The sequence below is a fragment of the Canis lupus genome, chromosome 30, assembly GCF_048164855.1.
Source record: "Canis lupus baileyi chromosome 30, mCanLup2.hap1, whole genome shotgun sequence".
Taxonomy (NCBI): Eukaryota; Metazoa; Chordata; class Mammalia; order Carnivora; family Canidae; genus Canis; species Canis lupus.
Window position 1 is genome coordinate 21,427,917 of NC_132867.1, and position 27,089 is coordinate 21,455,005.

General features: G+C 31.6%; 1 protein-coding gene across 2 annotated transcripts in view; it reads left to right on the plus strand.

Moving 5' to 3' along the window:
* The window catches only part of NCAM2 (neural cell adhesion molecule 2), a 514,781-nt gene that overhangs the window by 463,023 nt on the left and 24,669 nt on the right, over positions 1–27,089 (plus strand). Inside the window, exons 15-16 of one of the 2 annotated variants that reach the window (XM_072806616.1) lie at positions 8,095–8,275; positions 14,581–20,621. In XM_072806616.1, the coding sequence (XP_072662717.1) occupies positions 8,095–8,275; positions 14,581–14,687 (288 nt within the window). In that variant the 3' untranslated portion in view covers positions 14,688–20,621. Of the gene's footprint in view, positions 1–8,094; positions 8,276–14,580; positions 20,622–27,089 lie in introns of those variants that run through there. The other variant, XM_072806615.1, reaches the window with a different exon arrangement.

Consider the following 27,089-nt stretch of genomic DNA (forward strand, 5'->3'; position numbering starts at 1 on the left):
TACCATAGTTGGCATAAGCAACAGAAATCTGCTGTCTCACAGTTCTGGAGGTTAGAATTCCAAGATCAAGGTGCCAGCAGATTTGGTTTCTTCTGAGGCCTCCCTCTTTGCCTTCTTCCTGTCATGACCTTTTGTTTGTATACATACATCCCTGACCGCTCTTCATCTTCTTATAAAAATATCAGTCATAAGTGTTCCATCCAAATAACCTCCTTACAGACATATATCCTAATAAAGTCACACTGGAATTTAGGGATTTAATATATGAATGGGGGAGGGACACAAGTCAGTCCATAACAAGTTATCAGTCATGAATCCTGTGTATCTGAAAGGACTCACTATTGGCATTTTAAATATAATAGTGAGCCCTCCAGATATCTACCCCCTATTACAGAATGTTTAGTATCCCTGCCCTCACTCACTATATTACCAGTTGTGTCCTTGATCATTATTGAACCCAAAAATGTCCCCTAGAATAGCACTGCATCTGTTTAGAACCAATTATATTCACAAAATGGGGGGGAAATGGCATTTTAGATATTCAAGGGGAAATTATAAATATTATAATAATTTATTTTATCATTTTATTATCTATTTTTAGTATTTATTATTTTAATTAATTAATAATACAAGCCATTTAATATGCTGCCAAATTAATTTTTATTTGTTTTACATGGATTAGAATTAATGTCTTATGCAAAGTTTTGTGTGAAACATATGGATACAAGTAAGTTAAAGTGTTAAGTATAATAGATTCAAAAACATGGAGTAATTCAAATTTCCATAAAGATGATGTAAATATTTTTTACATAATTGTAACTTTCATTCTTTTTCCCTTCTCTCCCCCTCCCCCCAAAAATAGGGGGGGAGGGGAAGCCCTAATAGCAAGGGAGCTCTATTTTGCCTATTTACTCAACATCTATGTTTACTCTACCAGTAAAAAGTTTTACTCTCTTTTCAATTCCATCTTACTTCTGCCTTGCCATACCTCTCCTCTTCATTTCCAATCCCCAGCCCTTTCTAACTTGAAAAAGTGCTGAAGGACTTGTTTTTAAATGCCATAATGAAAATAATTGGTTGCATAATTAACGCATAGCTACAAATGACTGATAATCAATTAGTGTGTTAGTACTCTTAGAACTAATAGCATTTTAGATGGAACACTGTTGTAGTAGCAGAATTTTCGGCTCCTATGGCAAGATTTATAAAAGTAATTCATCTCCATCCTTTGTACTTCATGCAAGGCATTCTACTCTTGGATACTATAAATATAAGTATACACATAAACGTAAACCATTAATTAAACATTCAGTGAAGGGAAGTGGGAGACATAGTTATGGGATACATAAGTCATTGGAATAAAACACATAGCATAAGGAATTGACATAATATCATTGCCTGTAGTCCACAATATTGTAATAGGGATGTGAAATACCTGGACAGATGGTAGCTACACTTGTGATGCGCAGAGCACAATGTATAAACTTGTTGAATCACTACTTTGTACACCTGAAGCTAAGGTAACATTGTGTGTCACCTATACTAAAAAAAATTGATACCTTTTAATACTTTCTAATGGGCAAACTGTACCCTACACAATATGGGTGACTTAGTGGGCATGGGGAGCAGATATCAGAACATAAGACTTTATAATCTAAACATTAGTTTTGCAGCAGTAAGTGTTGAATTGAAATACGCTTACGGAGATTGTATCGACCCCTCAACCACTCTCCCATCTCACTTCAAATGACCAGCTTAGCTCTGTACATCCAAAATACAGCCATTCTGACCCACTTTATCTTTACCATATCATTTATGGTATGTCTTCTACTTAAACACATCAACATTATGTCCATATTTCTGTTTATTTTTCTTTCCCTTCCTTCTCTGCCTCCTTCATCCTACAAACATCATGCTCTGCAGGTCTAATTAGGAAATTCCATGATTCAATGTAAGTTCTATTAATGTGGTCAAACAGTAGCAGATCTTGGGAAGGAATAACTTTCTCCACATATTCTTTCTCAATTGATTACTTCATCACATTTAAAAATTTGCATTTTAAGATTTGGTAGCTAGATATTCATGGCAGCATTTGCCTTGATATTTGCACTTGTATAGAAATAGTAAACTATTTCAAAAACGTTTTTAATCATCTCTTCTCTTTGTATGATTACAAGCCCCTTCATCTATTAGTTTCTCAAACTGGATGAATTCCACAGTGGAGTAAACTACAACTGAAAAACTTGAAAAAATATTTAGCTATATGCAATGTATTTTTTTAATTGTATGACCTCCATGGAAGGAAGTAGAGGAATTCAGAAAGTAAACATTATAAGGATTTTAATCTTGATTGCCTCTTTGACCCTATCTTTCAATTTCTCCATGTGCATGGGACTGTATATTTAGGAACACATGGGAACACATCTAGGAACAACAAAACTAAGCTAATATATTCCTAGTGTGAATGTTGACTGCTAGCAGACATTGAATCTAAGTATGAAACCTGGATTTCACCAGAATGAGGATAAGACAAATCATATCCTAATATAGAGAATGTGTAACTCAATATAGACCAGGAACAACATACTATTCCATGTTATCTTATAGTAGATAGAGTACATGATTTTGTTCAGTTACACATTACGAAGACAGAATTTATGAGATCAGAACTAGAGTAGTAAAAGAATTAGATGTCTCTATGGATTCTTTGTGAAAATTAATGTCTGTAACAGTAAGTCAGTAGGATTAAACCATGTATTTGGAGAATAGACAAGCTTATTAATTTCAAAATGTATATGGAAAAATGAAAGAAATTATTTTATGAACAGAATATTTTACACCTACTTTGTGTTGTAGAGTCAATGTAACTGCATATAATTTAATAAATAGCTTTTTACATGCTTCCATAAGTTTTTCACTGTTTTCTCCCAGATTTGATGATAGCTGTGGGATCATAACTATCACTTAGTGTTGGCACATTAAATAAGTTTCCTGAGCTGAGAAGGACTAAAAAAAATTAGTTGCTTAAAATCAATTGTGAAGAAGGTACTTTAGGGACTAGCAACAGTGCTCTAGCATACGTTTCTGAGTCTTAATTGACCTTCTTAAGCTACTTGGAGTCTCTGGAAGGTGTATCTCAATAGCCATAGGAAAAGAAAATTTTTAAAAGGATATTAAAATGATACCTACGTAAAATTGAGTTCTTGTTGTTGAGATAACTTATTTTCTAATTAATTATTAATGATAATAACCTATTTTCTGATTTTCTTGTATTTAGGTGGGTATACTGAAATTTATTTAAAGCCATCAGTATAGTTTTGAAGCATTTTCAAGTAATAACTATGGCCCTTAAACAATCCTAAGCTTTTTAGGATTTTTCCTTTGCACCTAGTGAAAAGGATAAGTTTTATTCATTCTCGTATTGATATCTTCAAAAAGACTTTGTTGTCTGAATGAATAAAGCCATCAAAGAATCAATGAATGAATCAGTCTGTGTTGAATAATTGTAAGTAATTATATAATTAGATTAACAAATATAAGAAATAATGCAAGAGGAAAAAACACTTGCATTGGGTGAATTTTTATGGGTTTCGAGAAAACAAAGTGATTAATAGGAAAAATTACATTTTAGTTTTCCCTAAAGAGATATGTGAGTGATGGAGACTAGGAGTAGGTTAAGTAAGATCCAGTTTACAACATTTTATCAAGCTTCAGGAAATGGAATAAAGGCAATTTGAATCAGTTATGACAATAGAAAAAAGGAAATTAGAATTTGCATCAACTGTGCTGATTCAGTTAGAAAGAAAGAAAGTAGAATTTGAAACTTTACTAAAATCCTCCAAATGTTATACCTTTTCAAATCACAATTGTGTGTGTGTTTGTGTGTATTTGTGTGTGTGTGCATGCATGCACGGGCGTGTGTTTGTGTATGTAATTGCCAGGTTACCTCTCCTATAATCAGAGTAATAAATGGAGCTGTAGGAGATTCTGGGATGATTCTTACAAAAGATCATACAAATAGTGAGTAGCTGAACCATGCTACCAGGTAATCCAGGAAGCAGAAACTGCCTTTCATGGAAACACAAAATCTTAAAGCTTAACACATGGGAGGAATGTCTGGGTGGCTCAGCGGTTGAGCATCTGTCTTCCACTCAAGTCATGATCCCGGGGTCCTGAGATTGAGTCCCACACCAGGCTCCCCATAGGGACCCTTCTCTGTCTCTCTCTGTCTCTCTCTGTCTGTCTCTCCCTCTCTCTCTCACGTGCATGCAAGCACTGTCACTCTCTCTCTCTGTGTCTCATGAATAAATAAAATCTTAAAAACAAAGCATAACACATGAGATTCACAAGAACCTTAAAATTCATCTACTTAGTACAAGCACATTGCCTCTCCTGTCCTCTGCTGATTCTACTTTCATTTAAGATGATATTGACCATATATTCTCTGACACTTGCAAAAGGATTAGTGAATTACTTCTTATAAATAAATGCAGTCAGCAAGTCCTCTGCAAATAAAACCAACACACCCTTCATCTCCTCTCAGCTTTCCTCCCTAGACAGATGATAGCAAGTATTTCCCCACATGCTGATATTATGATTTCAAAATAACTATTAAGGAGAAATCTTAATTGTCATTTGGCCCTGCTGTCTATTTTCTGAGAAAAAGGATTGCTTAAGAGAAGCTATATCAAAGCAAAATGGCCATTTTTCTTTTAGTAGCTGCCCTTCAACATTAATTGGCTTATTAATAATAGCCCTATTCAGCAAATCATCTCATTAAGTTACCTAGGAGAACATTTTGCAACTAGATTATCTTAAATCATTCCCTAGGCATTTAAATTCTGTAAATTAGGCACTCTACAGATGCATAATTGAGATTTTGATACCTAGGGGAGTATTTGGTAACACCCACTTTAATTTTTTTCCCTATTCCCCAGGAACAGCAATTAAGGGATTAAAAAAGCCTCCTTGTCTAATATTGAATGGAAAATGAAATTGACTTAAATGGGGGGAGATATTAGGACTCCCTTTGGTTCCTTATGCCATCAGTCCAGCTACCTAAAATGATGGAGGGGTTTTTAATTTATCATACTAAGAGCTTCAGCAATTAAGAGTTAAATGATAGGTATTTCAGAAGAGACTATCTACATGTCTTATGCTTGTCAGGAAGTATCACTTCAAATGCTCAGTTCCCAGAAATACTATTTTTGGAGGATTATGTGAAGGACATGAAGTGTCTCCATCACTATGAAGAATAAATTTTATCCTGGGATAATCCAGACCTCAGCTGTTGGCTCATTTTCTGGCTCTTTTACCCGCATCTCTATTCAGATCCAAAGCAAAACTCAACTCTGGATTTTCATCAAGATATTCATTCTCAGCTGACACGTTGTGTTTTGGCGACAGACAGGCAGACAGAAAAGATATTCATTCTCACCAAGCACTTCATAGTTACTTAGAACTTATGGAATTATTAGGGTAAAAAGAAGGCCACAAGGGCAGCTCTTTCCTGCTCTATGTACCCCTTGTCTTTATCTAACCTTTCAACTCTCCTATTTCTCACCCATTCCTTCCTATAGATGTGTATGTGTATACACAGTATAGAACATATCAGATATTTATGTTACATAGATTTTATTGTGTCTATGTATGTGTTTATATATGTGTCACACATACACACATATATAGACACAATATATATGTCTATACACACACAGTCCTCTACAAATAATAAAACCACTAAAATCTATACATACACATATGTATACACATATGCATATAATATGTCCTCTAATGTCATTTTTGAATAAATATTTTAAGGGTTCTTTTTGGTCCATATCTATAGCATTTTTACATTTACTGAAAACAATAAGCCTATAGTGTGTATCTTACTATCTCCCAGTGTTCATGCACCTTTGTGAGATTTTCATCATTGCGCTTATGTTTGCGTCTAAACCACTGTGAAAGAATCACACTTTTTTGTTAAGTTAGGACAAATGAAAAATGGCACTGGAGTTTATTATTTCCAAAGAGGATGATGTCACCTCCCTAGAAGAAACATTCCTAGCCCTGGGATTTAATATTAAGTTTCCCTGTTTCATGCTCCCAGAGCATTCTTGGTTTTTCAAAGAGCTCATGTCTTTCTTCTCACTTGATGTGAACTCCAAGATGAGCATATTCTACGTGTGTTGTTCACTACTGTGTTCATAGTTCTAGAACAGGCCCTCTACCCAGTAAAGGTAGAATGAATAGTTGATGGATGGATTGATAAGGAATGAAGGTGGTGGGAAAATCATGGCTGTTTGGCACAGCTGTCCCAAGCATTTCAAAAGCATGCCTAACCTCCTTTCTTAGACTTACTAGTCATGTAGTGATGTAGGCAAGTTACAAGCATTCTGGTCCAAATTATTTGTTTTTCCACTGGTCTCTTCAGTATTCCTCATATTACCTTAAAATAGCAATGGACAACAATGTATTAACTTAATCCATTTATAAGCTTCAAAAAGCAAAGGAAATGTCTCTTGTTTATATGGCTAACTTTAAGTGCTTTTCCAGAACTCATGGATTCATTAGGGGTACTAATATCTTTAGTTTTAGATGAATTATCAAAATAGCCTGATGCTTTTGTAATAAAAGTTCTATATAACCAAAAATAATTAAGTAGGAAGATAGAGTAATAGTATGGCATCAAATTAATAACGTCTTCTTGTCTCCTTTTAATGAGCACTTCATGTTTGTAGCACCATCAATTTAATGCAATCATGCATTTAACTTCCATAATTTCATTTCAGAGAATAAATCCTCAATTTTTACCATAAATGCTGAAAACATTGTTATGCTTTATAGCCAAAGAAACATTGTAAAATATTGGCTCAACATAAAGTAATACTGGGCTGAGCTCTGAAGTTAAAAAGGATTCATCTGTCTGCCCTTTATCTGTCTATCTACCTACCTAAATCTATCTATCTATGTATCTATCTATCTATCTATCTATCTATCCATCTATCTATCTATCTATCGCCAGGCTCTAATTTACTTATAATTATATCTCTGGGAAATTGAGTTTTGCAGTTTCAGTGATAATTTATTAAATACATCATTCCAGAAAAATATTATTTTATTTTCATACAGTTATTATGGAAATAAGTTCTCCTTAATAATGGCTGTCATTTGTTAAATGCTTATGATTCCTAAGGCCCTGGACGACCCAAAGTACTTGGTTTTCCTCATTGTTCCCTCATGAAAGCTGACAGATGCAACTGTTACTATCATTTCTATAATAGAAACAAGGCATTGAGGTTAAGGAACTTACCAGTGTTTAAATGGTTAACATGGCACAGCCAAATGTTCACATTATTTAGGATAGTTTGTCACTAAATTGTATAGATTTATTTTTCTGTGTTAATTGTAATCATAGTATATTTTTGAAATAGAGGGTAATTATAAAACACGTTCTAAAGCCTTTATTTTAGAATCAGGATTTAAGTGTAGGTGTCCAAGGACAGCATACCATATTTTATTTTCTGATGCTAATAACATTTTTAACAGGTAATAATATTTCTTACATATTATTTTATTATGACTCTAAAACATCAGAGTAATAAAAATTTAAATCTATAAAAAATATCCAGCCTCCATTTGCAAGACATTGTATCTCCCCCCACACCACCTCAAACCTTAAACAGTAGTCTCTGGCAATTATTTTAATGGATATACTAGACTTTTTCTGTAAATCATGTCTTATTTTTTCTGCACACATGACTATTAATAATTGAAAAATGGCCAAACAGTAAAATTATACCTGTGAAATAAAAATAAAGATATTAATGAGGGTGAATCATCAACCACTGAATTATCAGGAATTAATTAGGAAATCATTGTTTGGCTAAAATTTTAAAAATATTACATATATTATAGAAAATTCTTAGAAATGACTTCATTGATAAAGCAACTTTATCAACTTTCTGTAGATGATAAATATCTTTTTTCACTATTAATAAACCACTTTTTCTATCTGAAGATAAATTATTGTTTTTTTTTAAATTACAACTTTAGTATATGGGTATTTACAAAATATTTGTATTGCCTCTACAGAAAGATAAAGAAGATCAGTGGCTAGAGAAAAAAGTCCAAGGAAATAAAGACCACATTATTTTGGAGCATCTACAGTGGACAATGGGGTATGAAGTTCAAATTACAGCTGCCAATAGATTGGGATATTCAGAACCAACAGTCTATGAGTTCAGCATGCCACCAAAACCGAACATTATTAAAGGTAAGCAAAACTATATGCTTTCTTAGGCTGGCAATAAAAACGATATCATCTTTTTTTATAACTCCTCTGGATTTTTTCTTAATATTGAAAACATAATTTTATAGAAGAAAAGTGTAAATTCCAAGTTCTAATCATGATTATTGTGACATGTCTTACTCAAGATTTCTCAAGTCATTCTTGTCATGAAGTATCAGTTAACTTGTAAATACACGCTGACAATTTTGGTGAAGTGATGGAGATAGGATAAACGGTGGGGGTGGGGGGGTGGAAGGTAAGAGTGAAGTGTCAAAAGTCAACATGAAAGATTTCTGATGAGACCAAAAAATCTTTTGCAAAGAAGACAACTTTTCTACCAAACACATGGAGGCTGGTCCTTCACTTTTGGAAAAATGTGGTCAAAGATAACGATAAGCCCATCCATGACTAATCAAGCAAGTTGATTTTGGAAAGATAGACTCAAACACACAATGAGGCAGAAAGGGCCACAGACATAGCCTTAGAAAAAAAATTAATTAGAGTTAAAGGAGGCTCGCAATGTTGCAGGACACCCTACATCCATATTCACAGCACACTAGTGGATTCTACCTTTATTAAGTAACAATGCTTGCATCATTATATGCTTGTGATATGATCAAAGTCCACAGAGGGATGTTAACATTTTTTTCAGATACATGCTGTAGAGGTAAAGATGCAAGAATTTTCCTGATTTATAGTCATATTTGACTCTGTGATTGTCACATGGATCATATTTTAACATCTATCGTTCTTTTAAATATAATATGTAATATTTACTGGGAAATTTTAAACGTACATGTATGAATATATATAATATACATATGCTCTTCATATGCATATATGTAGACATGAGAGCAGCATATTCGTAAGCATGGCTTATTGGAGTCATATGAGAGTATCAGTATTGTTACATAACATTTTTGAAACTGGGTTAAAAATAAAGTTTGTCAGTTCAGTCATGCTCTTTAACCCTCTTGTAACTTCAAATTGATATTAATATCATTATAATGAGCTTGTGATCCGTATATCTTCTCTTTCAAATTGAAAGGATTTTTATATAGTTAATCTTCCTATTAAAAAATAATTATTATTGGTTATGTGGTTTAAAAGTAATTGATATTTTGACTTTGCATTATTAATATTAATTAAGTGCTTCCAATTATCATTTGAAATTAGGAAGTTGGGAGCATCTAGAACTAATATTGATATAATATCATTTTTAAAAATTTATGAACTACTTTTGCATTTATTATCTCATTATTTAGTTCATATATCTCTGACTCTGAATTGAACAAGGAAAAGTTATACTCACTTTACAGATATAAATTTGGGGGTTAAGGGATCTGTTCAAGATCAGAGCTACTTTAGTCATATGACGAATCCAGTACCCTTATAAGATGATACACCTAACCAAGAATAATGGTTGAATACACTGTCAGGTTCATTGCCTTGGTGACTTTGAAACATTGGTAACTACTTCTACAATTACAATGTTTTATATTTGTAGTAATTATCCTCTATACAAATATCTGCAGCATGATATAAATATGATTCTAAATCTGAGTTAAAATCTTCAAAGGATGATCGCAACAGTGTACTCTATTTCCTAAATCTTTAATTTAGCTAATATGTTTGGAGGAAATAATTATTTTTATTGAGATAAAAATTAATACTGTATGAAGCTAGAAGACAACATTTTAATGACATTTTATAGGTAACACAGAAACTGTAAAAAAATAGATTTTATGCAGGTTACTTTATGTTATACTTTCAGAGTCCCTGCTATTTTCAAAAAAATTGTTAATAAAAGCCAAAAATAAGTATAGAAAAAAGGATAAATAAATAAGAATATATGTATATACATATATGCATACATATATAGATACATATAATTACATACATACATATATATACCTAAGATATATTATGATACATTTACTATAAAAAAATATTTTGTTTCAATTTCAAAATCAATTTGTGGGAAGTACCTGTAAGAAAAATGGAAAAATTATGGTTTATAGTTTCAGCTTTGCTTTTGTTACTTAATTTCTCTTGATATGCTTTTTCTTATCTCTGAGTTAGTTCTTCTGGATCTGCAATGTTAAGATTCATTCATTTGTTCCAGATATTTATTGGGATCTTGCTTTGTGACAAGGACGGAGATGAGTAGAGAGGAATGACCTGTGAAAAATACAGAACTGGCCTCTGTCCTCAAAGATTTTACAATCTCCTAGGGAAGATAGACATAAAACCAGAGTTAGAATAACCACCAAATAATTACAACTAGGAGATGTGCTGGTACTGTATGCTGCCATGAGGGGGGTTGGCATTTGCACCTAACTTGGGGTGATAGAGTGGGGGTAGGGAGGGGTTCTCGTAGAAAGTGCCTTCCCAAAAGAAACTTACTGGAAATGAGCCTTCCAGGGAAAGTGTCATATATAGAAGAAGCCTTTAAGGAAGAGAAAAAAAGTTGATCTGCTTTAAGAACTTTAAAAAACATGGCCAAAGAGAACCTGGAGATATGTGAACAGAGATAAAAGATAGAGAGGGATATAATCCAAGGTCTTCTGAAAACTGCATAAACAATCATAAGAGAGTACTCACTTCAGCAGCACATATACTAAAAAAAACAATCTTAAGGGAGATCTTAAACGCAATAAGAACTCATTTCAAGCAAGGACATTATATGAGTAGATAGGCATTACCGACAGATTGATCTTACTCATATGGGTAAAAGGAAGAGATGGATGAACAAGAACACTTAAAAGAAAGTGATAGTGGTAGAAAAAGAAAACCATGAATAAATTCTGGACATAGTATAATGTAGGTTAACCTTAAATGTGTAACAGATCAAATTCAGTAGATATTGATGACTTTTGTGTCTCCTGCTTGGAGGTTGGAACAATGTTGGCATCATCTCTCAGGATAAAGAATTTGAGGAGCAGGATTTGGAGAATAGGATCAAACATAAGATCAGTGTGTTATTCACTAAGTTTGAAATGTCAAGTAGTAGTTATATGTGTGCATTAAGATAAGAAGACTATCATAGACTGGAAACATACATTATGATGTTAATACTAATTGAATGGTATCTGAAGCCTGAGTGAGGATAACAATTACACGATGAATAGTGCCTAAGTTCTATGAAAAGGAGTCAATGTCTGAAATACTCGAAGATATCTCCCTGGTACCTAGAAGGGTGACTGGCACAACATATATGTCAAGGAGTACTTCTTGGGATTACTGAGTAGAGAAGAACTGAGCCCAAAAGGAATTAAAATAATATAAGAAAGAGCAAACCACATCCCTCCCATGAGAATAAGATGTTGTAGAGGTCCTGTAAAAAGAGACGACTGTAGTATCTTGGAAGTTAAGAGAGAGTCATCTTTCAAAAAGAGAAGCTGTAAATCGCATTTGCCACTTTAGATGCTGCTGAGAGGTCAGTGGAACTCAATTGAAAGAGATGTGAAGTGTCCTTCGTACAAACAACTTTGCTGAAGTGGCTGAGAGAGAAATTAGGTAGGAGTGGAATGAGGATTTATGTGAGGTTAGGGAGGTTTAGACTCCATGTTTATTTAATGCTTTTAAGAAGCTTCGCTATGAAGGTGAGCAGAGTTTAAAAAAAGAAAAACAGTGTCAGAAGGACTTTTAGGATGAAAAAAGCTGGAGTCTGTTTCACAGCTGATGAAGCAGATCATGCAGTCAAGGAGAAGTCAGAAAAAGCTATCTGAGAAGGTAGGAGAAAGAATTTCTCCTCTCTAAACTGTGCAGCTGATGCAGAGCAATAACAGCTTCCTGAAAAGGGGAAAGAAGAAGAAAAGATTAATTTATCTATAAAAATGTCACAAGATGATGTCTAATTAACTATAGCCACCAACTTGAATCCTGAATCCACTGGCTGCAAAAGCCTTGTGGAAAGCCACATTAAAGATGTGCCTTTATAGTTTAAGAATTGTTCGGTTTAGCTCCAGAAGGTTTCTCTGGGCAATTTTAAAGGCTGTGAAGAGAGATGGTGAGTTTGGGAGTCTTTATGCCAGCAGAATCCGATAGAGTTAAAATTATGTATTGGTAAATAAGGAAAATGATCTGCATGTGCCTTCACCAAAATTACTCTTGTAGCTGTACGATTTCTTATACCATTTTAAAGTAAATATTATAAATTCAAACTCATATCTGAAATATGTTATCTATAATAAACTAGCAGACCTTAAGTCTTTCTATCCAGTTTTAGAAGATGTGAACTTTCCAAGTTAATTTAGTTTTAATTCATTTTTGGTAGCAGGCATTGCACACTGTCTAAATAAGTTTATGGACTTTTGAATTTAAAAAGTCATTGCTCATGTGCATTCAATATATTTAACTTTTGTAAGCAACAGGCTAAATGTAAAGTACACATACTTGTTGGACTGAAGAACTATTTTTTAACATTATGCTCACCTTCTGTTTATATATATTATATTGATAATAATGGCCTTTCTACATATATAAATTAGTGGATATCACACTTCTCCATAGTGTATTATCCTAACTTAAAAAGTACTTTGTGATGAATAGTATTTTCTCATTTTCACTTATTAAACATGTGTTTACTTTGAAAGATGTGTTTCTTGATTTACATAGAAATAGGGTGCAAAATAACAATCTTGTTCCTTTTTGGAATATTCACACAGCATAATGCTGTCTCTTTTTATTTATGACCAATGAGAATATTCAAATGTTATGACTCGTTCTTATAAAATGATTACAAATCTATAGGAGGAGAGTCTGATAAAATGACATTTATGGATTCATTCTATAATCTCTCTGATTAAAAATACTCCTAACTTGGTGGAATGAATATAATCTAATGTTTTAAAAAATCCTTTAAAAATAAATGCATAAAATAAAAAATCCTTGATGATTTTATGTATTTCAATTTATTTGAAAAACATTTCCCACCATTTCTTTTGGTTTGTGACATGTTTAATACTGTTTCTTTTAATCAAAAAGAGGGAACTTTTTTCTTTTAATATTGTTCCCTTTTTCTGCTTTTGTTACTATGAATTGAACACATGTCTAATTTTAGCACTATCAATATAATTTGGGAAGAAAGAATTCCATTCATACATTGTTAAGATCTGATGATAAAATAATTCTACCATCTGAATTCAAGCATGTAATACATCTCTGAGAGTTCCTCAAATTTAAGAAGATAACAAATAAATTATATAATCACCATCACTAAATATATTGCTACAAATTTTAGGTCTTTTCTTTTCGTGTTTTCATGGTTTTTTTGATTATACCTCTAATGAACTGTAGAGGAAAATTATCTTGATGACGCTCAGTCTAGTTCCAAGAAACCTAGTATAACTCAACATAAACAAAAACAACTCATTCAAGTGCATGGCCAATACTAAAATGTCTTCTTAAAGTTTAATTTATGATCTGTTTGGAATATAAATAAGAGAAATTTTAAAACAATGGTGAACTTGAAGTTTATTTAATTGGCGAAAACTTCTTTTTAACTATCTGGAAATCTCAAAGCTAAATGTTAATACTACACCCAAAGCAATATTTCTTTGAAGCATGTAATGAAAAAATAAACCTATATTTTTATGCTTTTTTTTAATTTTTAAAGAGATTATTTTTAAAGAGATACAATAACATATGTCTAGAGTTTGCCTTTGGTCTGTTGGGCCAGTGCTCCTTGCTCTTCTATTCTTATGGCAAATTTTCATTGTGTGAAATGTAATTTTCACTGCTATTTCTTGGTAGTTTTATTCACTGTTAAAAATCTACTTTTATTAAATGTTTTTTCTAAGATAAAATGGCAGCTAAAAGTACTATCAGTAAACACTGCAGAATGTGACGAGCTCAAATTAACAGTAGCAATGTGAATTTACCAGTAGCCCAGTGATATGACAGCTGCCTGCCTCCTGGCTCATAAGTTACATCTTCATTAGAGAATAATTAAGATGCTTATATTAAATAATCAAAGACAGAACTATTGTCTGGTTTATGTGAAATAAGAATAACTAATATCATGGCTCAGATATGTTTTTAATATGTGACAGCTATTTAGAAATGTTCTATACCGATTTTAGCCATTCTTTGTCTTGTATCAATGTAATTTTTTTGTAGGTAATGTGTAACGGCTTTGTGTAAATCTTGCATTAATTATTCTCTTTTTTTTTCTTTCCTACTGTCACTTTTTTCCTTTTCTTTACTTTCATGTTTGTAACCCTACTCTTTTCTTCCTTAATTATTTTATTCTTACTCTATTTTCAAAAACAATTTCCGTCATGCAGATAAATGCTGTGAAGCGAATAAAGGCGAAAATGGAAGCCAGTCATGGCAGCTGAATGCTGCTGGGTTTTCTTTCATTATAGCCATAAGTTTGTCTTGGATGTTTTAATGTTGTTGTAATATATTTCCTTTTATGCCTTGCAAGTTTACAAGACTAATCGGGAATTCTGATAAAAGATTTTCTATGGTCCAACTAATTATGCATGTATTTTCACCCATGAACAATTAGCCTATTTTCCTTTCCGCAAATTGTCAATCTTTAAAGTAGATAATTTGTCAGAAAATCACTGAAAGAAAGAGAATCAGGAATGTTTCTTCCAGGATACAGTTCACTGCATAACTTGCTTCGTTCTAAAGTTTCCTTTAATTTCTAAGGTTGACCTTGTTAAATATCATGTCACTTTTACTTGAAACATAAGCATTTGCTGCATCTAATCTTCTTTCATTTGATTATTTTGCAAATATAATTCAATATCCATGACCATACACTGTATAAATAGTAATTTTATTATGTAGAATTGTGGATCTTTTATATTGGTTTTCATTGTTACTCTTTCAAATGTAAGTTTCTAACTTCATGGACATTTATAAAATTTCATGGTGTTTACCATTTATATAGAACATAAACCTGGTAACTTTTATTATATTAGATGTGTATCCCTACTGTGCTGCCTATTTTTCTTTTATTGACCTAAAATGCCATAGGAATAAAGTGAAAGTGTTTCCTCTTTTAAATTTGAACACCAATTTAAAATATCCAGACTTTTCATTAAGTGAAAATATATCTCTGCAAATATCCCAAAGTAAATAATAAATTAATTTTGAATGTGTTTAAAAAGTTGCACCCTGTTCACTGGTTATGGATTGTGCTGTGAGCTGGCATCAAAAATTGATGTTGTAACAACATATACGTATACTTATTTTTCACATCTTTCTGGACATGTAAGAGTCAATATCTTTGCAAGGACCAGAGACAGAAGTAAATAATTTAGCTACTACTTGCAAGAAGATGAAACTGAGTTCCATTTTTCAAAGGAACCTGGATTTGAGGGAGTATCATGAGTAATGATTTCAGTTTTCACATTTTCATGCATTATAAAATAAGAAGTGTTTTGTGCTTTTCACTCCCAACCACACCCTAGTAAATGATCTTACTACTCATTCTGGATAATTAGAAAGCAATCAGATTTACATATGTGCGCAAAAGTGACCATACTAATATGGTAAATCATATTATTGGATTCTAGGCTTTGAGAATCACTCATCAAAAACTATTTACTTTTTTGCATGAAGGTATTCTCTTACTCTTTCAAAAAACTAGCTATAGGATCCTATTATGTAAGATCTAAGGCTAGACTTCTCTTTAGTAGTCTATCTTCTTTATCTTTTCTAAACTCTGCAGTGCACTGCTGTCTTTCTTTCTTCTTACCTAGCAATAACCCATCCACAGATTAAACATACTTCTGCCTCCTTCCCTTCTCTTCTGCTGACACAAAGGAACTTCCAGACTTTAGTATGAAAATCTAACCTGCTTATGGGGAATGTTCTATTTTTAAAATCACCATAGCCAACTTTTTGTTTTTTATTAAAGAACTAATTATAAGTGCATATAATATTCAAGGATATCTGTGCTTATAAAAGATATGTAGACTTATTGGTTACTAATATGTAGAAAGTGTTGGGAAAAAAGTTTCAATAACTCTTCCAGGAACAATTTTTCTGTTCACTATAACCTGACTGGATCTTTCCAATAAGATAAATGCTTCTTCAAGAAAGTCATGTAGAAATTATTTTGACATAGTATATGATAGCAAAATATTTTTAAGAACATGGAATAGGTCTCCTATAAGATAACATAGTTGATTTTTTAAATTTAATATTCTATGACTTAAGGTTACCAACAGTGATATGAAGAAGACTCGAAATCAGGTTTATATGATACCTAAAATAATATTTTGACAGTTGATAAAATAATCTAAAATTAAACTTTTATTCTCACAGAATTACATTTAATAAATTCAGCATTTAGTTTTTTTTTTTTTAAAGATTTTATTTATTTATTCCTGAGAGACAGAAAGAGAGACAAAGACAAAGGCAGAGGGAAAAGCAGGCTCCTGCAGGGAGCCAGATGAAGGACTCCAACCCAGGACCCTGGGATCATGACTTAAGCCAGAGGCAGATGCTCAACCTATGAACCACCCAGGAACCCTTCATTTAGTTTTTATAAACATCTAAGTACAGATCAGGTTTTTAATCCTGAAATTAATGAGCAACCTTTCATTTGACCAAATGTTTATGCTTAGAAGACGTTATTTTACAGTTCTGAGAAATGCATACATTCTTGAAAATAGATCCTTAGATATCTTAAAATACAGGCTCTGTGCTTTGGTTTATTTCCACAAGAAATAGGAAAGCACAAAACTCTGAACAGTATAGCTATAGCATTTCAATAAACAAAACCTTAGGGATTGTAAATTACCATCTCTGATTTAAAAAAATAATAATAAAGTGTAAGTGTTGCTAAGTTATCTTTTTTATAATCTGAGTTTTAGTCTTTAGTCTATATGCAACCATGTAATTTGACAGTGCTTTTTAGTCTAATTAGTATCTGCCTATAAGTCTAAGTGAATGTGAATATTGGTAAGCAAAACATAAAAATTCAGCTTATTTTATGTCTCTCCCTCATATTACCCAATGATTTTTTTTCATCCAATAGATTTTTAAATAAAATGCTGTGTCTGAAATGTATAAAATATGAACTTGTGTGTTAAGGTGAGTTTTATGTTAATCATTACATTTAATGTGTCTATGTCTATTGACATGTATATCATATCTCCAAATGTTTAATCATTCCAAAATTTTGTTAACGGGCATATTATATGAGTTATTAGGTTAGGCTGATTTACTTATGAATGATTGCAGCTTTGGCATGTGGAGCATCAGGGTTAATTTCTTGTATAAACATAGATATCTCCTTTTTTTTTCCTCCCAGCTCTTACTTGGTCTGTCTTCTTTTCTCCTTTAATTATTCAGTGCTACTGGTTTCTCTACCCCAAACCAAACTCTGTAATTATTCATCAGATCACTATAAAGCTCACCAATACCACGTGCCAGATGTGCCAGGAGAGTATGCCTAGCAAGTAGCAGTAAATTCTTTTCTATGAAACTTCTTACATGGGAGATTCATAGGTCAATTAACATTTTTCATCCTCTCTCCTCATATTAGTCATTGGGAATAGCTATACTTTATAAATGCTACACTCATACTATTTCCAAAAACATTACACAAAAGAACATATATGCATTCATTCCTGGTAGACATGGACAAGATTAAAATGTCTTATGGCTTTATTTTTTTAAATTTATTTCCATTATTTCCTTCACCTAAAGTATCTTAAGTATTTTAAAAAATGATATAAGTAAATAAATATATTCTAGACATTGGGTTAATAGTGTATGTATGTAATTTCAGTTGGACATATAAAATGAATACATATGCAAATAATTTAATTGCAAATAGTTTTTACTATTTAAATATACAGAAGATTTTTTTAATTAAGAGTTAAAAATACAAGTATGCACAGTAGTTCATAGGTTCTACAATTTGGATCAATTTGGAAGCCATTAAAATTTAACTCAAATATTTTCCATATAAGAATGGCCACTTACCGTATTTAACTAAATTAAAACTGAAATACGGAAAATTCTACTGTAGTTTCAACTTTATACAATTGGATTTGTGATTAGTCAGTTATATTCAACAAAACAGAGTTGCAAGAGGTAATTAATCATTTTTGAGTCAGGATGAGCTCTATTATGTATCTGAAAAGCGTCTTATTTATAATATGGTATACCTACACTGGGAATTGAAAAATAAATTTTAAAATTACAAATGATTTTAGTGATTTAAGGTAGATATTTATATTACCAATACAACCATTAACTATGTTTGGGGCGAGTTTTCAAGAAGAGTTAGCTCATGTTACCTATAATAGTACTTGCAGTTTGAAGTAGTTAAGAAACCTCTCTAGTTATGTAAAATTATCTGAAAATTTCCACCTGTTTGTTTTTGGTTATGATATTGGCAGCACTGGGAGCTTTAGTGTGTTACAATACTACCTAATTAAATGTTATTTATAATTTTCTTTAGCCCTTATGTATTATAATTTTGCTTAATGAATAAAGATATCAGATCATAAGGTTATATCTAAATGTGCCATTTTATGCATCTTATTATTATGGCTCAAATCTGTGAGGTATAATGTAATACCCTTCAAACAACCTTTGAATAGGTACAAATTAAGTAGGTTTTCTCTTATTATGGCTTAATTCCTTCCTTCATTCTTTTCTTCCCATTCATTCCACCATTTCCTCTCTTCTTCCCTCCCTCCCTCCATTCTTTCCTTCCAATTTATAATTTCTAATAGTCCCTCTCTTTCCCTGTCTCTTTCCTCTATTCCTCTTTTTTCCTCCTCTTTGTCTCTCTTACTCTCCTCTCTCTCTCGCCCACCCTCCAGCCTTCCTTTCCTCCCTCTGGATTTCTAGCCATAAATAAATAGGAATAGGATGTATTTTTTCTATTCCTTTTCCATTAATCAGTGGTAAATATTAAAGTCTTAGCATTTGTGGTTTGGATATATGTCTTAAAACCTTCAGAAAGACTAACGTATTGAATGGGTAGCTCAAATTTGCATAATTCATATGACTAGAGATGCAAATATTTGACAAATCGCCCTTGAAATTATTTCAGTATGAATTGAAATTAGTAAAAATTCCATTTCCAAATCAGCTGATGATGTCATAAAAAATAAAGAGAATTATTTAGTCACTATTAATTCTTGATAGTTTATCATAGAATTCAGAAGATATTACCACAGTAAATTTTAGGATCTAACTAAAGAAAAAAAAAATCTAATTAACCTGATTTCTTTTGTATCGCCATCTATATTGGTAGAGTTAACATTTAGAGTTAATATTTTTTTTAACTTTTAAATATAAAGCTTTAGTACTATCTCTTTTTAATTTATTGTACCTAAAAACTTGATGAAATACATAATGTTTATTATAGTATATTAAGCAGCATCTCAATTTTTATCTAAGGTAAAAAATTCAGTAATCTTAAATCTAATTTAATTGTTCTGAAATAAGAGATGTGAGTGTAATATCAATGCTTCATTTTCCAAATGCCTTTGGTTTTAATATCTTCTTATCTAAGATGAATCAGATAAAGATTTTTTGATAGTAGTCCACTCTTCTTCTATAGCTATTCATTAATTTCAAAGCCCAAACTGAAAAAATTGAAATAGCCAAGGAAAACTCATATGTTTAAGAATTCTATTATTATAGCTTCACTGATCTGAACTGCAACTGATGTCCTTACTGCTTTGTTGATAGACTATAATTCATAGACTATTATTTTACCTAATTTTAAAAGATAGATTCATTCAAGTATAATCAAATTTCATTTTAAGTGTGAACTAATTGTATTATAGGTATATTGTAAATTTTCTTAATTTGTGTGTGTTAAGTTATTCTTTATCATTCCATTTTAACTAATAAAATATAAAGTTACATATTTGCAAGCACTACATAATGTTAAGAGATAGCATCTTTTTCTTAATTATATCATATTTATTTTTATTCTATACCTGTACTAAATGGGAACTATGAAATAAGTCTCCTAGCTAATTTTTTTAAATGCAAGCAATTAAAAATTACTGTTTTAAGTAACATCCATGATTCATGAGCTTCTTTAAGAATATTTTTATCTCACATCTTACAGATTTTATGTATAACACTTGTGTTTTAAAGTGACTATTTCTGATCACTTTAATTGCATTTGTTTTCATCATAGCTTATTTTCTTGAAAAAAAAATGTACGTTGTAAATGTATTGTCTTCAGTATCATCTCTTATTTGAAACCCCCAACATAATATCCAGCACTATGTGTAATCCTATGCATGTGTTTCATAGTATATTAAATGTCATTTTATTTTCTGTACCTCTGTGTCTCCATTGTTGTAATAAAGAAAACTGAGGAAAATCTTTGTTATATGTGTTTTCTTTATTACTGGTACAAATCTTTTCTGTCCTTGTTGTGTGTTTTCATTTCTAACTTGGTCAAATCCAATCTCTCAATGTAATAAACATATAATCATTGAGTGACTTCTTTTTGGGATAAATAAATACATCATCAGTCGGCTGATGTAAAATAATTTAGATACACTATTAAATACTGTTTCTTTCATAGTAAACTAGTTCAAGTGTTCTTAGAAGACTTCGATAACCAGTACGAGATGAAAGTAATTGATACTATCTTAATAAAATACAAGAATATAGTTAATAATTTTAATAATGCAAGCATTGTTAAATAGTTTCCTTTCCTAGCAAAAGTTTATAAAGGCAGAGATAAATGCTTAAAGAGATTTTTAAATGTCTTTGGTTAATGTATTGCTATAATTTGGTTTAAGCACCATAAGAATAAAATTATAGAAAGTTCCTAAGTTTCTCTGCTTATACACAGCCAGGGTATGAAACAAAAATGACTTTGGTTCTATTCTTTAATTAATTCTATTTTTTAATGTGTACTGCCACACATGCTGTGTGGAATATTTAATTGACTCTTCATAAAGTCTCTTTAAAGTTTCATTATCCCATATTTTAGATGAGAATAGTGAGGTCTAAAGAAGTTGAATAATTTATGTAAAGAGTCACAGTTAGAATCCAGGTCCAGTGCTCTTAATGAAACATTATATTTCTTTTTTTGTTTTAGTAGTGGACCTGGATTCAAATGACAATTCTTTAATATGGAAATTATTCAGTTGGTTTTTACAAAGGACAAATTGCTGCATTAGATATGAATATGTATTTCTCTTATATAAATAAGTCAAGTGCTGCATTGCCAGATAAAAATGAAACAGTGTAGAAATTACAAAGGAGGAAATGTTCATTTTCAAGATTTGCATAATTTTAAGGCACATTTAATCTTTCTTATTCCAGAACAGCCTAGTCTTAAATGTAGGTCTTAATCTATATATCCCCCATTAAAACATATTTATATACATTTCAAAATGAAAATTTTAACATAATATTTTGTTATAACTTTTGAGCTCTTTCAGTTGATTCAACAGTTACAGAGGTTTTAGATGTGGGGAGAGAAAGAAAGTTGTTTTTCTTTGCTGTTCTTATTTTTCCTGAAACCCTTTGACAATGAGACAGTATCAAAAGGGAAGTATCTGGGAATTATTGGACATTTTTATAGTGACTGTCACAGTGACTTTACATTACTCTATTAGCTGTATATTACTTTCTTGTTTGGGATCACCATGAAAAAGCTAAAGAGATTTGAGGAAATCTACTCGAATAGCGTCATCAATACCAATTATTTTATGTAAACAAATTGAGGATCAGAGAAGCCAAATTGGGAGGCATTAACTCTCAGCATTCTTCCTGTCTTTGTTTTATCAAATTACACTGAATCAGAGAAAGAATAACTCAATCCCTAGTCTATAATTCATACAGACTTTGTCTTTGTCCCACTTCCTTTAATTTCTTCTTGATTGCCTCAAAGAAAAAACAATGTGAGTTAGGAAAGGCCATGTATAAATCAACTACAGTTCCTTCCAGTAATCTCCATACTCCATTCAACAAATCAGTTTACCTTTCTCACTTCCACTTTTATACAAAGCTCCTTTCCCATGATCAATGTAATATAATAAACTCACACTCAGTTTCTAGCTCTAAAGGAATATCAAATTAAATGTGATCACTTTATGATTTTTACATATTTCCTGAAAATACCTTATAAAATGACGTTTTTGCATTGTTAGTGGAAAGAGGTCATTTTCTAGTAATATTTTTGTGTACTGTCTAATAAAGACTAAAACAGGTGTTTTCATATCAGCATCTGTCCTTTTCATTTTAGGAAATCAAAATAAACAGCTTCAAACCAGAATTTACATAGTGACTATATGCTTGCTTCTCTACTGATTTCTCATTTATTATTACAAAGAGAAACAAAATATTTAAAAATTCATATTATAATTAATATAGACTATTTTTCCTTACTTAGATAAGGTTAGCAAAAGTAAAAATCAGCTCTTCAAACTAGCATTTCTGCTTTGAATGCATGAACAACAACTTTGAATTTACTATTGTCTCTATATAATTTCACAAAGGCTAAATATATATGTTACATAGAAGATTAAATGCAAAACTCTCTGATGTTCTTGAAAAATGCTAAGAAAAATTTTTCACAGTGCTTATTGGTGGAAAACAGAAAAAAATATTGTGGCATTTTTATATACTGGCCTGTTCCATCAAATGGCTCAGACATGAAGAAAAGTTTATTTAAGGGAATATAACCATTGCTCTACAGCAAGGGCTGGTCTGGTTCATCGGTGAGTCCCATAATACTAAAACAGGAAGCCAAAAATGTTTAAGACTTTCCTGTGTGTCATCACTTAGCAGGTCATTTTTTTTTAATTAATGAAGGACATAAAAGATTGTTTATTGAATTTATAGACTTTCTCAGTCAATTGAGGCATGTTAGCCATTTTTGGGGGGAAGATTTTCAAGATATGACATTGTATTTTTTTCCCATTTTTGGAAAGACTTTACTTTTGAGAAGTTTCAGGTTCATACCAAAACTGAGAGGAATGTACAGAGTTCCCCATTTCTTCCTGCCCCAGTACATGTATAGCCTTCCCCTTATCAACTTGGAGAATGGTCCATTTGTTACAATTGATCGACCTCGATTGATACCACTGACATCGTTTTTACTCAGAGACCAGTTTTTGCATTAGGATTTATTTTTGGTGTTGTCCATTATATGGGTTTTGATAAATGCATAATGAAATGTGCGCACTATATAGTATTATAGTATTTTACAAAAGTTTCACGGCTCTAAAAATCCTCCATTGTCTACCTGTTTGTCCCTCCTTCTCTCCTAACCCCTGGCAACCACTGGTCTTTTTTACAGCCTCTATAGTTTTCCTTTTCTGTAATGTCATGTAGTTGGAATCACATAGCACATAACTTTTTCAGAAGATTGGCTCCTCTCACTAGGTAATATGCATTTAAAGTTCTTTCATGTCTCTTCATGTTGTGATGGCTCATTTTTTTTTCAGCATTGAATAATATTCCACTATCTGGATGTACCACAGTGTATTCATTCACCCAGAGGAGCATATCTTAGATGTACTTTTTAAATATATTGAAAATCTGCACTTCTATTTTAAAGTATACTATATGATATATTATTTTGAAGTACTATGTACTATGTAATAATATACATTATAAGTGGTCTTACATATTTAGATGTTTCATTTTAATAATGTAATGGGGGTTTTAAAATAGAACCCTAAGGCAGAAATTGAAATCTCTACAACTCAATATAGTGAATGTCTAATGCTGGAAAATTTTCAAAACTTAGTGTTATAAATTCCTTAGAAAATAATAGGATCTATATATTTGTTCATATTTTTTCATTTATTGTCTTATATATTTATAAAATTCAAAGGTCTGTATATTTAATAATTTTGCAATAGATTAGTTTTTAATTTAAACAAACAATTTGTAAAATATTGTAGTTTAATCTTATACAGTTATGATTCAATTTTGTAATATAGAGTCTTTAAGAAAAAAAGTATTTTGGGGGCACCTGGGTGGTTCTGTCAGTTGAGCGTTCGACTGCACTTTAGCTCAGGTCATGATCTTAGGGTCATGAGATGGAGCCCACGTGGGGCTTCACTCTCAGTACAGTCTGCTGTCCTTTTCCCTCTGCCAGCACTCATGTGCACTCTCTCTCCCTCTCTCTCTCTCTCAAATAAATAAATTAATTAAATCTTATTAAAAAAGAAAATATGGTATTTTTTACCTGTGCAAAGTATTCCATATTCAATAAATGGAACTAACTAATGTTAACAGAAAAAAAAATGAATTTGGCCAGTTAATGGTTAAGCCAAAGAACTAAAATTTAAGTTATTCTATTCTTTAACACTGGTTCATGTCTGTTTTTATCATATTCATTCCAATCTAAGAAGTTTTCTTCCCTATAAGTCAATAAAAACCTTCATTATCTTATGAGAAATACTCAAATCATCTTCACCAAAGAAAAATAACACATACCATAAGATTTAAACTGCATATGGAAAAGTACAGTTAGTGAGATAACAATAAATTTCCAAAGTAGCAGTTTGAATAAATAGTTATGACATATAAAATATTTTATATCTTGCATTTTTTTGTGAAATGATCAGTGGTTTCCATTCCAACACACTTAGCAATTTGAAATGTCAGTGTAGTTAGGAGCACAGGTATTCTGTTGTGGAAGGACTCTAGATATTTCACAATCTCTCATGGTTTGTTGCACCAGATTTATAAAAAACACTTAGAAATATTCATTTCTAAAGTTTTCAGTTATTTGAAACATTTACCAAAAATGTGCTGTTATCTATTAGATAATACTTTTTTTTCCAAAATCAGGACAGCTTATATCTTTAATTCCTTTCCTTATATTAAATATACTACTTTAACTTTTTCTGCGAATGTGACAAGTTTTCATCAACACTCTCATAGAAGAATAATAACTTTATATTTTAGAGTGTTCCTTTTTACAGGGAATTGTTTTCAAAAGATAAATACTAAAACCTTAAGAAGGATTGTGTAGATAATAAATTTTTAAAATGGTGTGAAAGAGATGAGCCACTTAGAATGTCATTCCATTACAAATTACACAGAACAGTTATATGTAATTATAAATATATATTATGTAAATGATAATACTTTATCTTATACAGTGTCCATTTTTAAAACATATTAATGGTCACTAATTAATGTTCTATCACTAATCACATGTTCTAGGCTAAGTCTATTTTCTCACTGCTTCAAGTATCAAGTAGAGATTGACAAGCCTGGGTGCATTATGGAAATGGAGGTGGAATAGGAGACAGGAAAGACTGGACAGATGTTTGAAGCCATAGCCCAGGCTTCCACTAGCTTCTTTCCTGCAACAGATTCTAGTTCCCTTCCTATGTATCTCTAACAACTCTCTACCATCTTTTGTGAAAAGATCACACGTTTGAGGTTCTGTTAGTGGTGGTGACTAATTTGGTTTGGGTGATTTATTTATCTACTCAGTTTGCAAGGTCCACATTTTTAATTTCATCATTTTTATCACTTCACTTTGACCTTTTCAACCATCTTCAGTATTTTATCTCTAATATTTATATATATGCTAATTTAAAAATATACCATATATTTTCATACATTTCCACATTTACTCATGGCGTATTCTGTCAATAATCACTTCCTGTCATCACATGGAAATGTTCTCATTCTTCAATACCATTTCAAGCATTGTCTTCTCTATTACGTCTTACTTGACCACGAACTACTAACATATATGATTTTCCCCCCATCTGCTCAGGTTACATTAATTTTTACCACTAGTAAAGCAATCAATTGCATTGCATTTCAGTTTCCAGTTACATGTCTTACTCTACTCTTCTCAATTTAATGAGTCCCCAGTGAAGAGAGTCTTTTGCCTTTTTCTTATTTCATCTTCACAACTGCTTGATAAGATTGTTTAATAAGATTGTGCTAAATTAAAGGATGATCATGTATTTTGGCCCAATTCAGCCTTGGGCAAAAATATTTCTGTATTATCAAAGGAGAAGAAGATATTTTGAAAAGATATTTTATAATTCTGCCTTTGTAAACAAACAAACATTCCTTGTCTAGGAAAAGACATTCTTAGGAAAATGTATAGAGTTTTGTAATTATAAATAATACACACACACACACACACAATTCTCTTCCCATTACCAAACCAGATATCCTCAATTAGCTAATTAGCTAATTATCTTGCCCCAAATCAGACAGTAAATATAAGTAAGTAAATAGATAAATAAGTAAAGTCTGGTTTATCTGTGCTGCCCTCTCAACCTACCTTCTCCCAAATAATACTTCCTAGTAAGGATAAGTGACTTGAAGGGAAATTTGTATTATCATTGAGTGTGTGTGTGTGTGTGTGTGTGTATTTGTTATATGTGTAAAGAACATATTGACGTAAGAATCAAAATAACTAAATAATAGAGACACAGAAACACAATGGTAGGAAATAGATGATATAAAATACAATCTTCACCCCCACACACACAAAGAAATTTGGTAGTAAGCAAGAATACACCTACATCAATATCGCTTAACTGAGTACACCCAGAAAAGACAACACCACCTTATTAAAATGTACTGAAATATATTGAGGATTTAAAACACATACAAATAGTAACAGTAGGCTTTGTTAATATATTTGAATAGTACTGAAAAATCATTGGTAAATTTTACTTATAAGATTAAAAACCTGAAAATTTCAGGAGTGCCTGGGTGGTACAGTTAGTTAAACATTCAACTCTTGGTTTCAATCAAGTCATGATCTCAGGGTCATAAGATCAAGCTCTTCATTGGGCTCCACACTCAGCTTGGAGTCTGTTGGGTTTCTCTCTCTCTC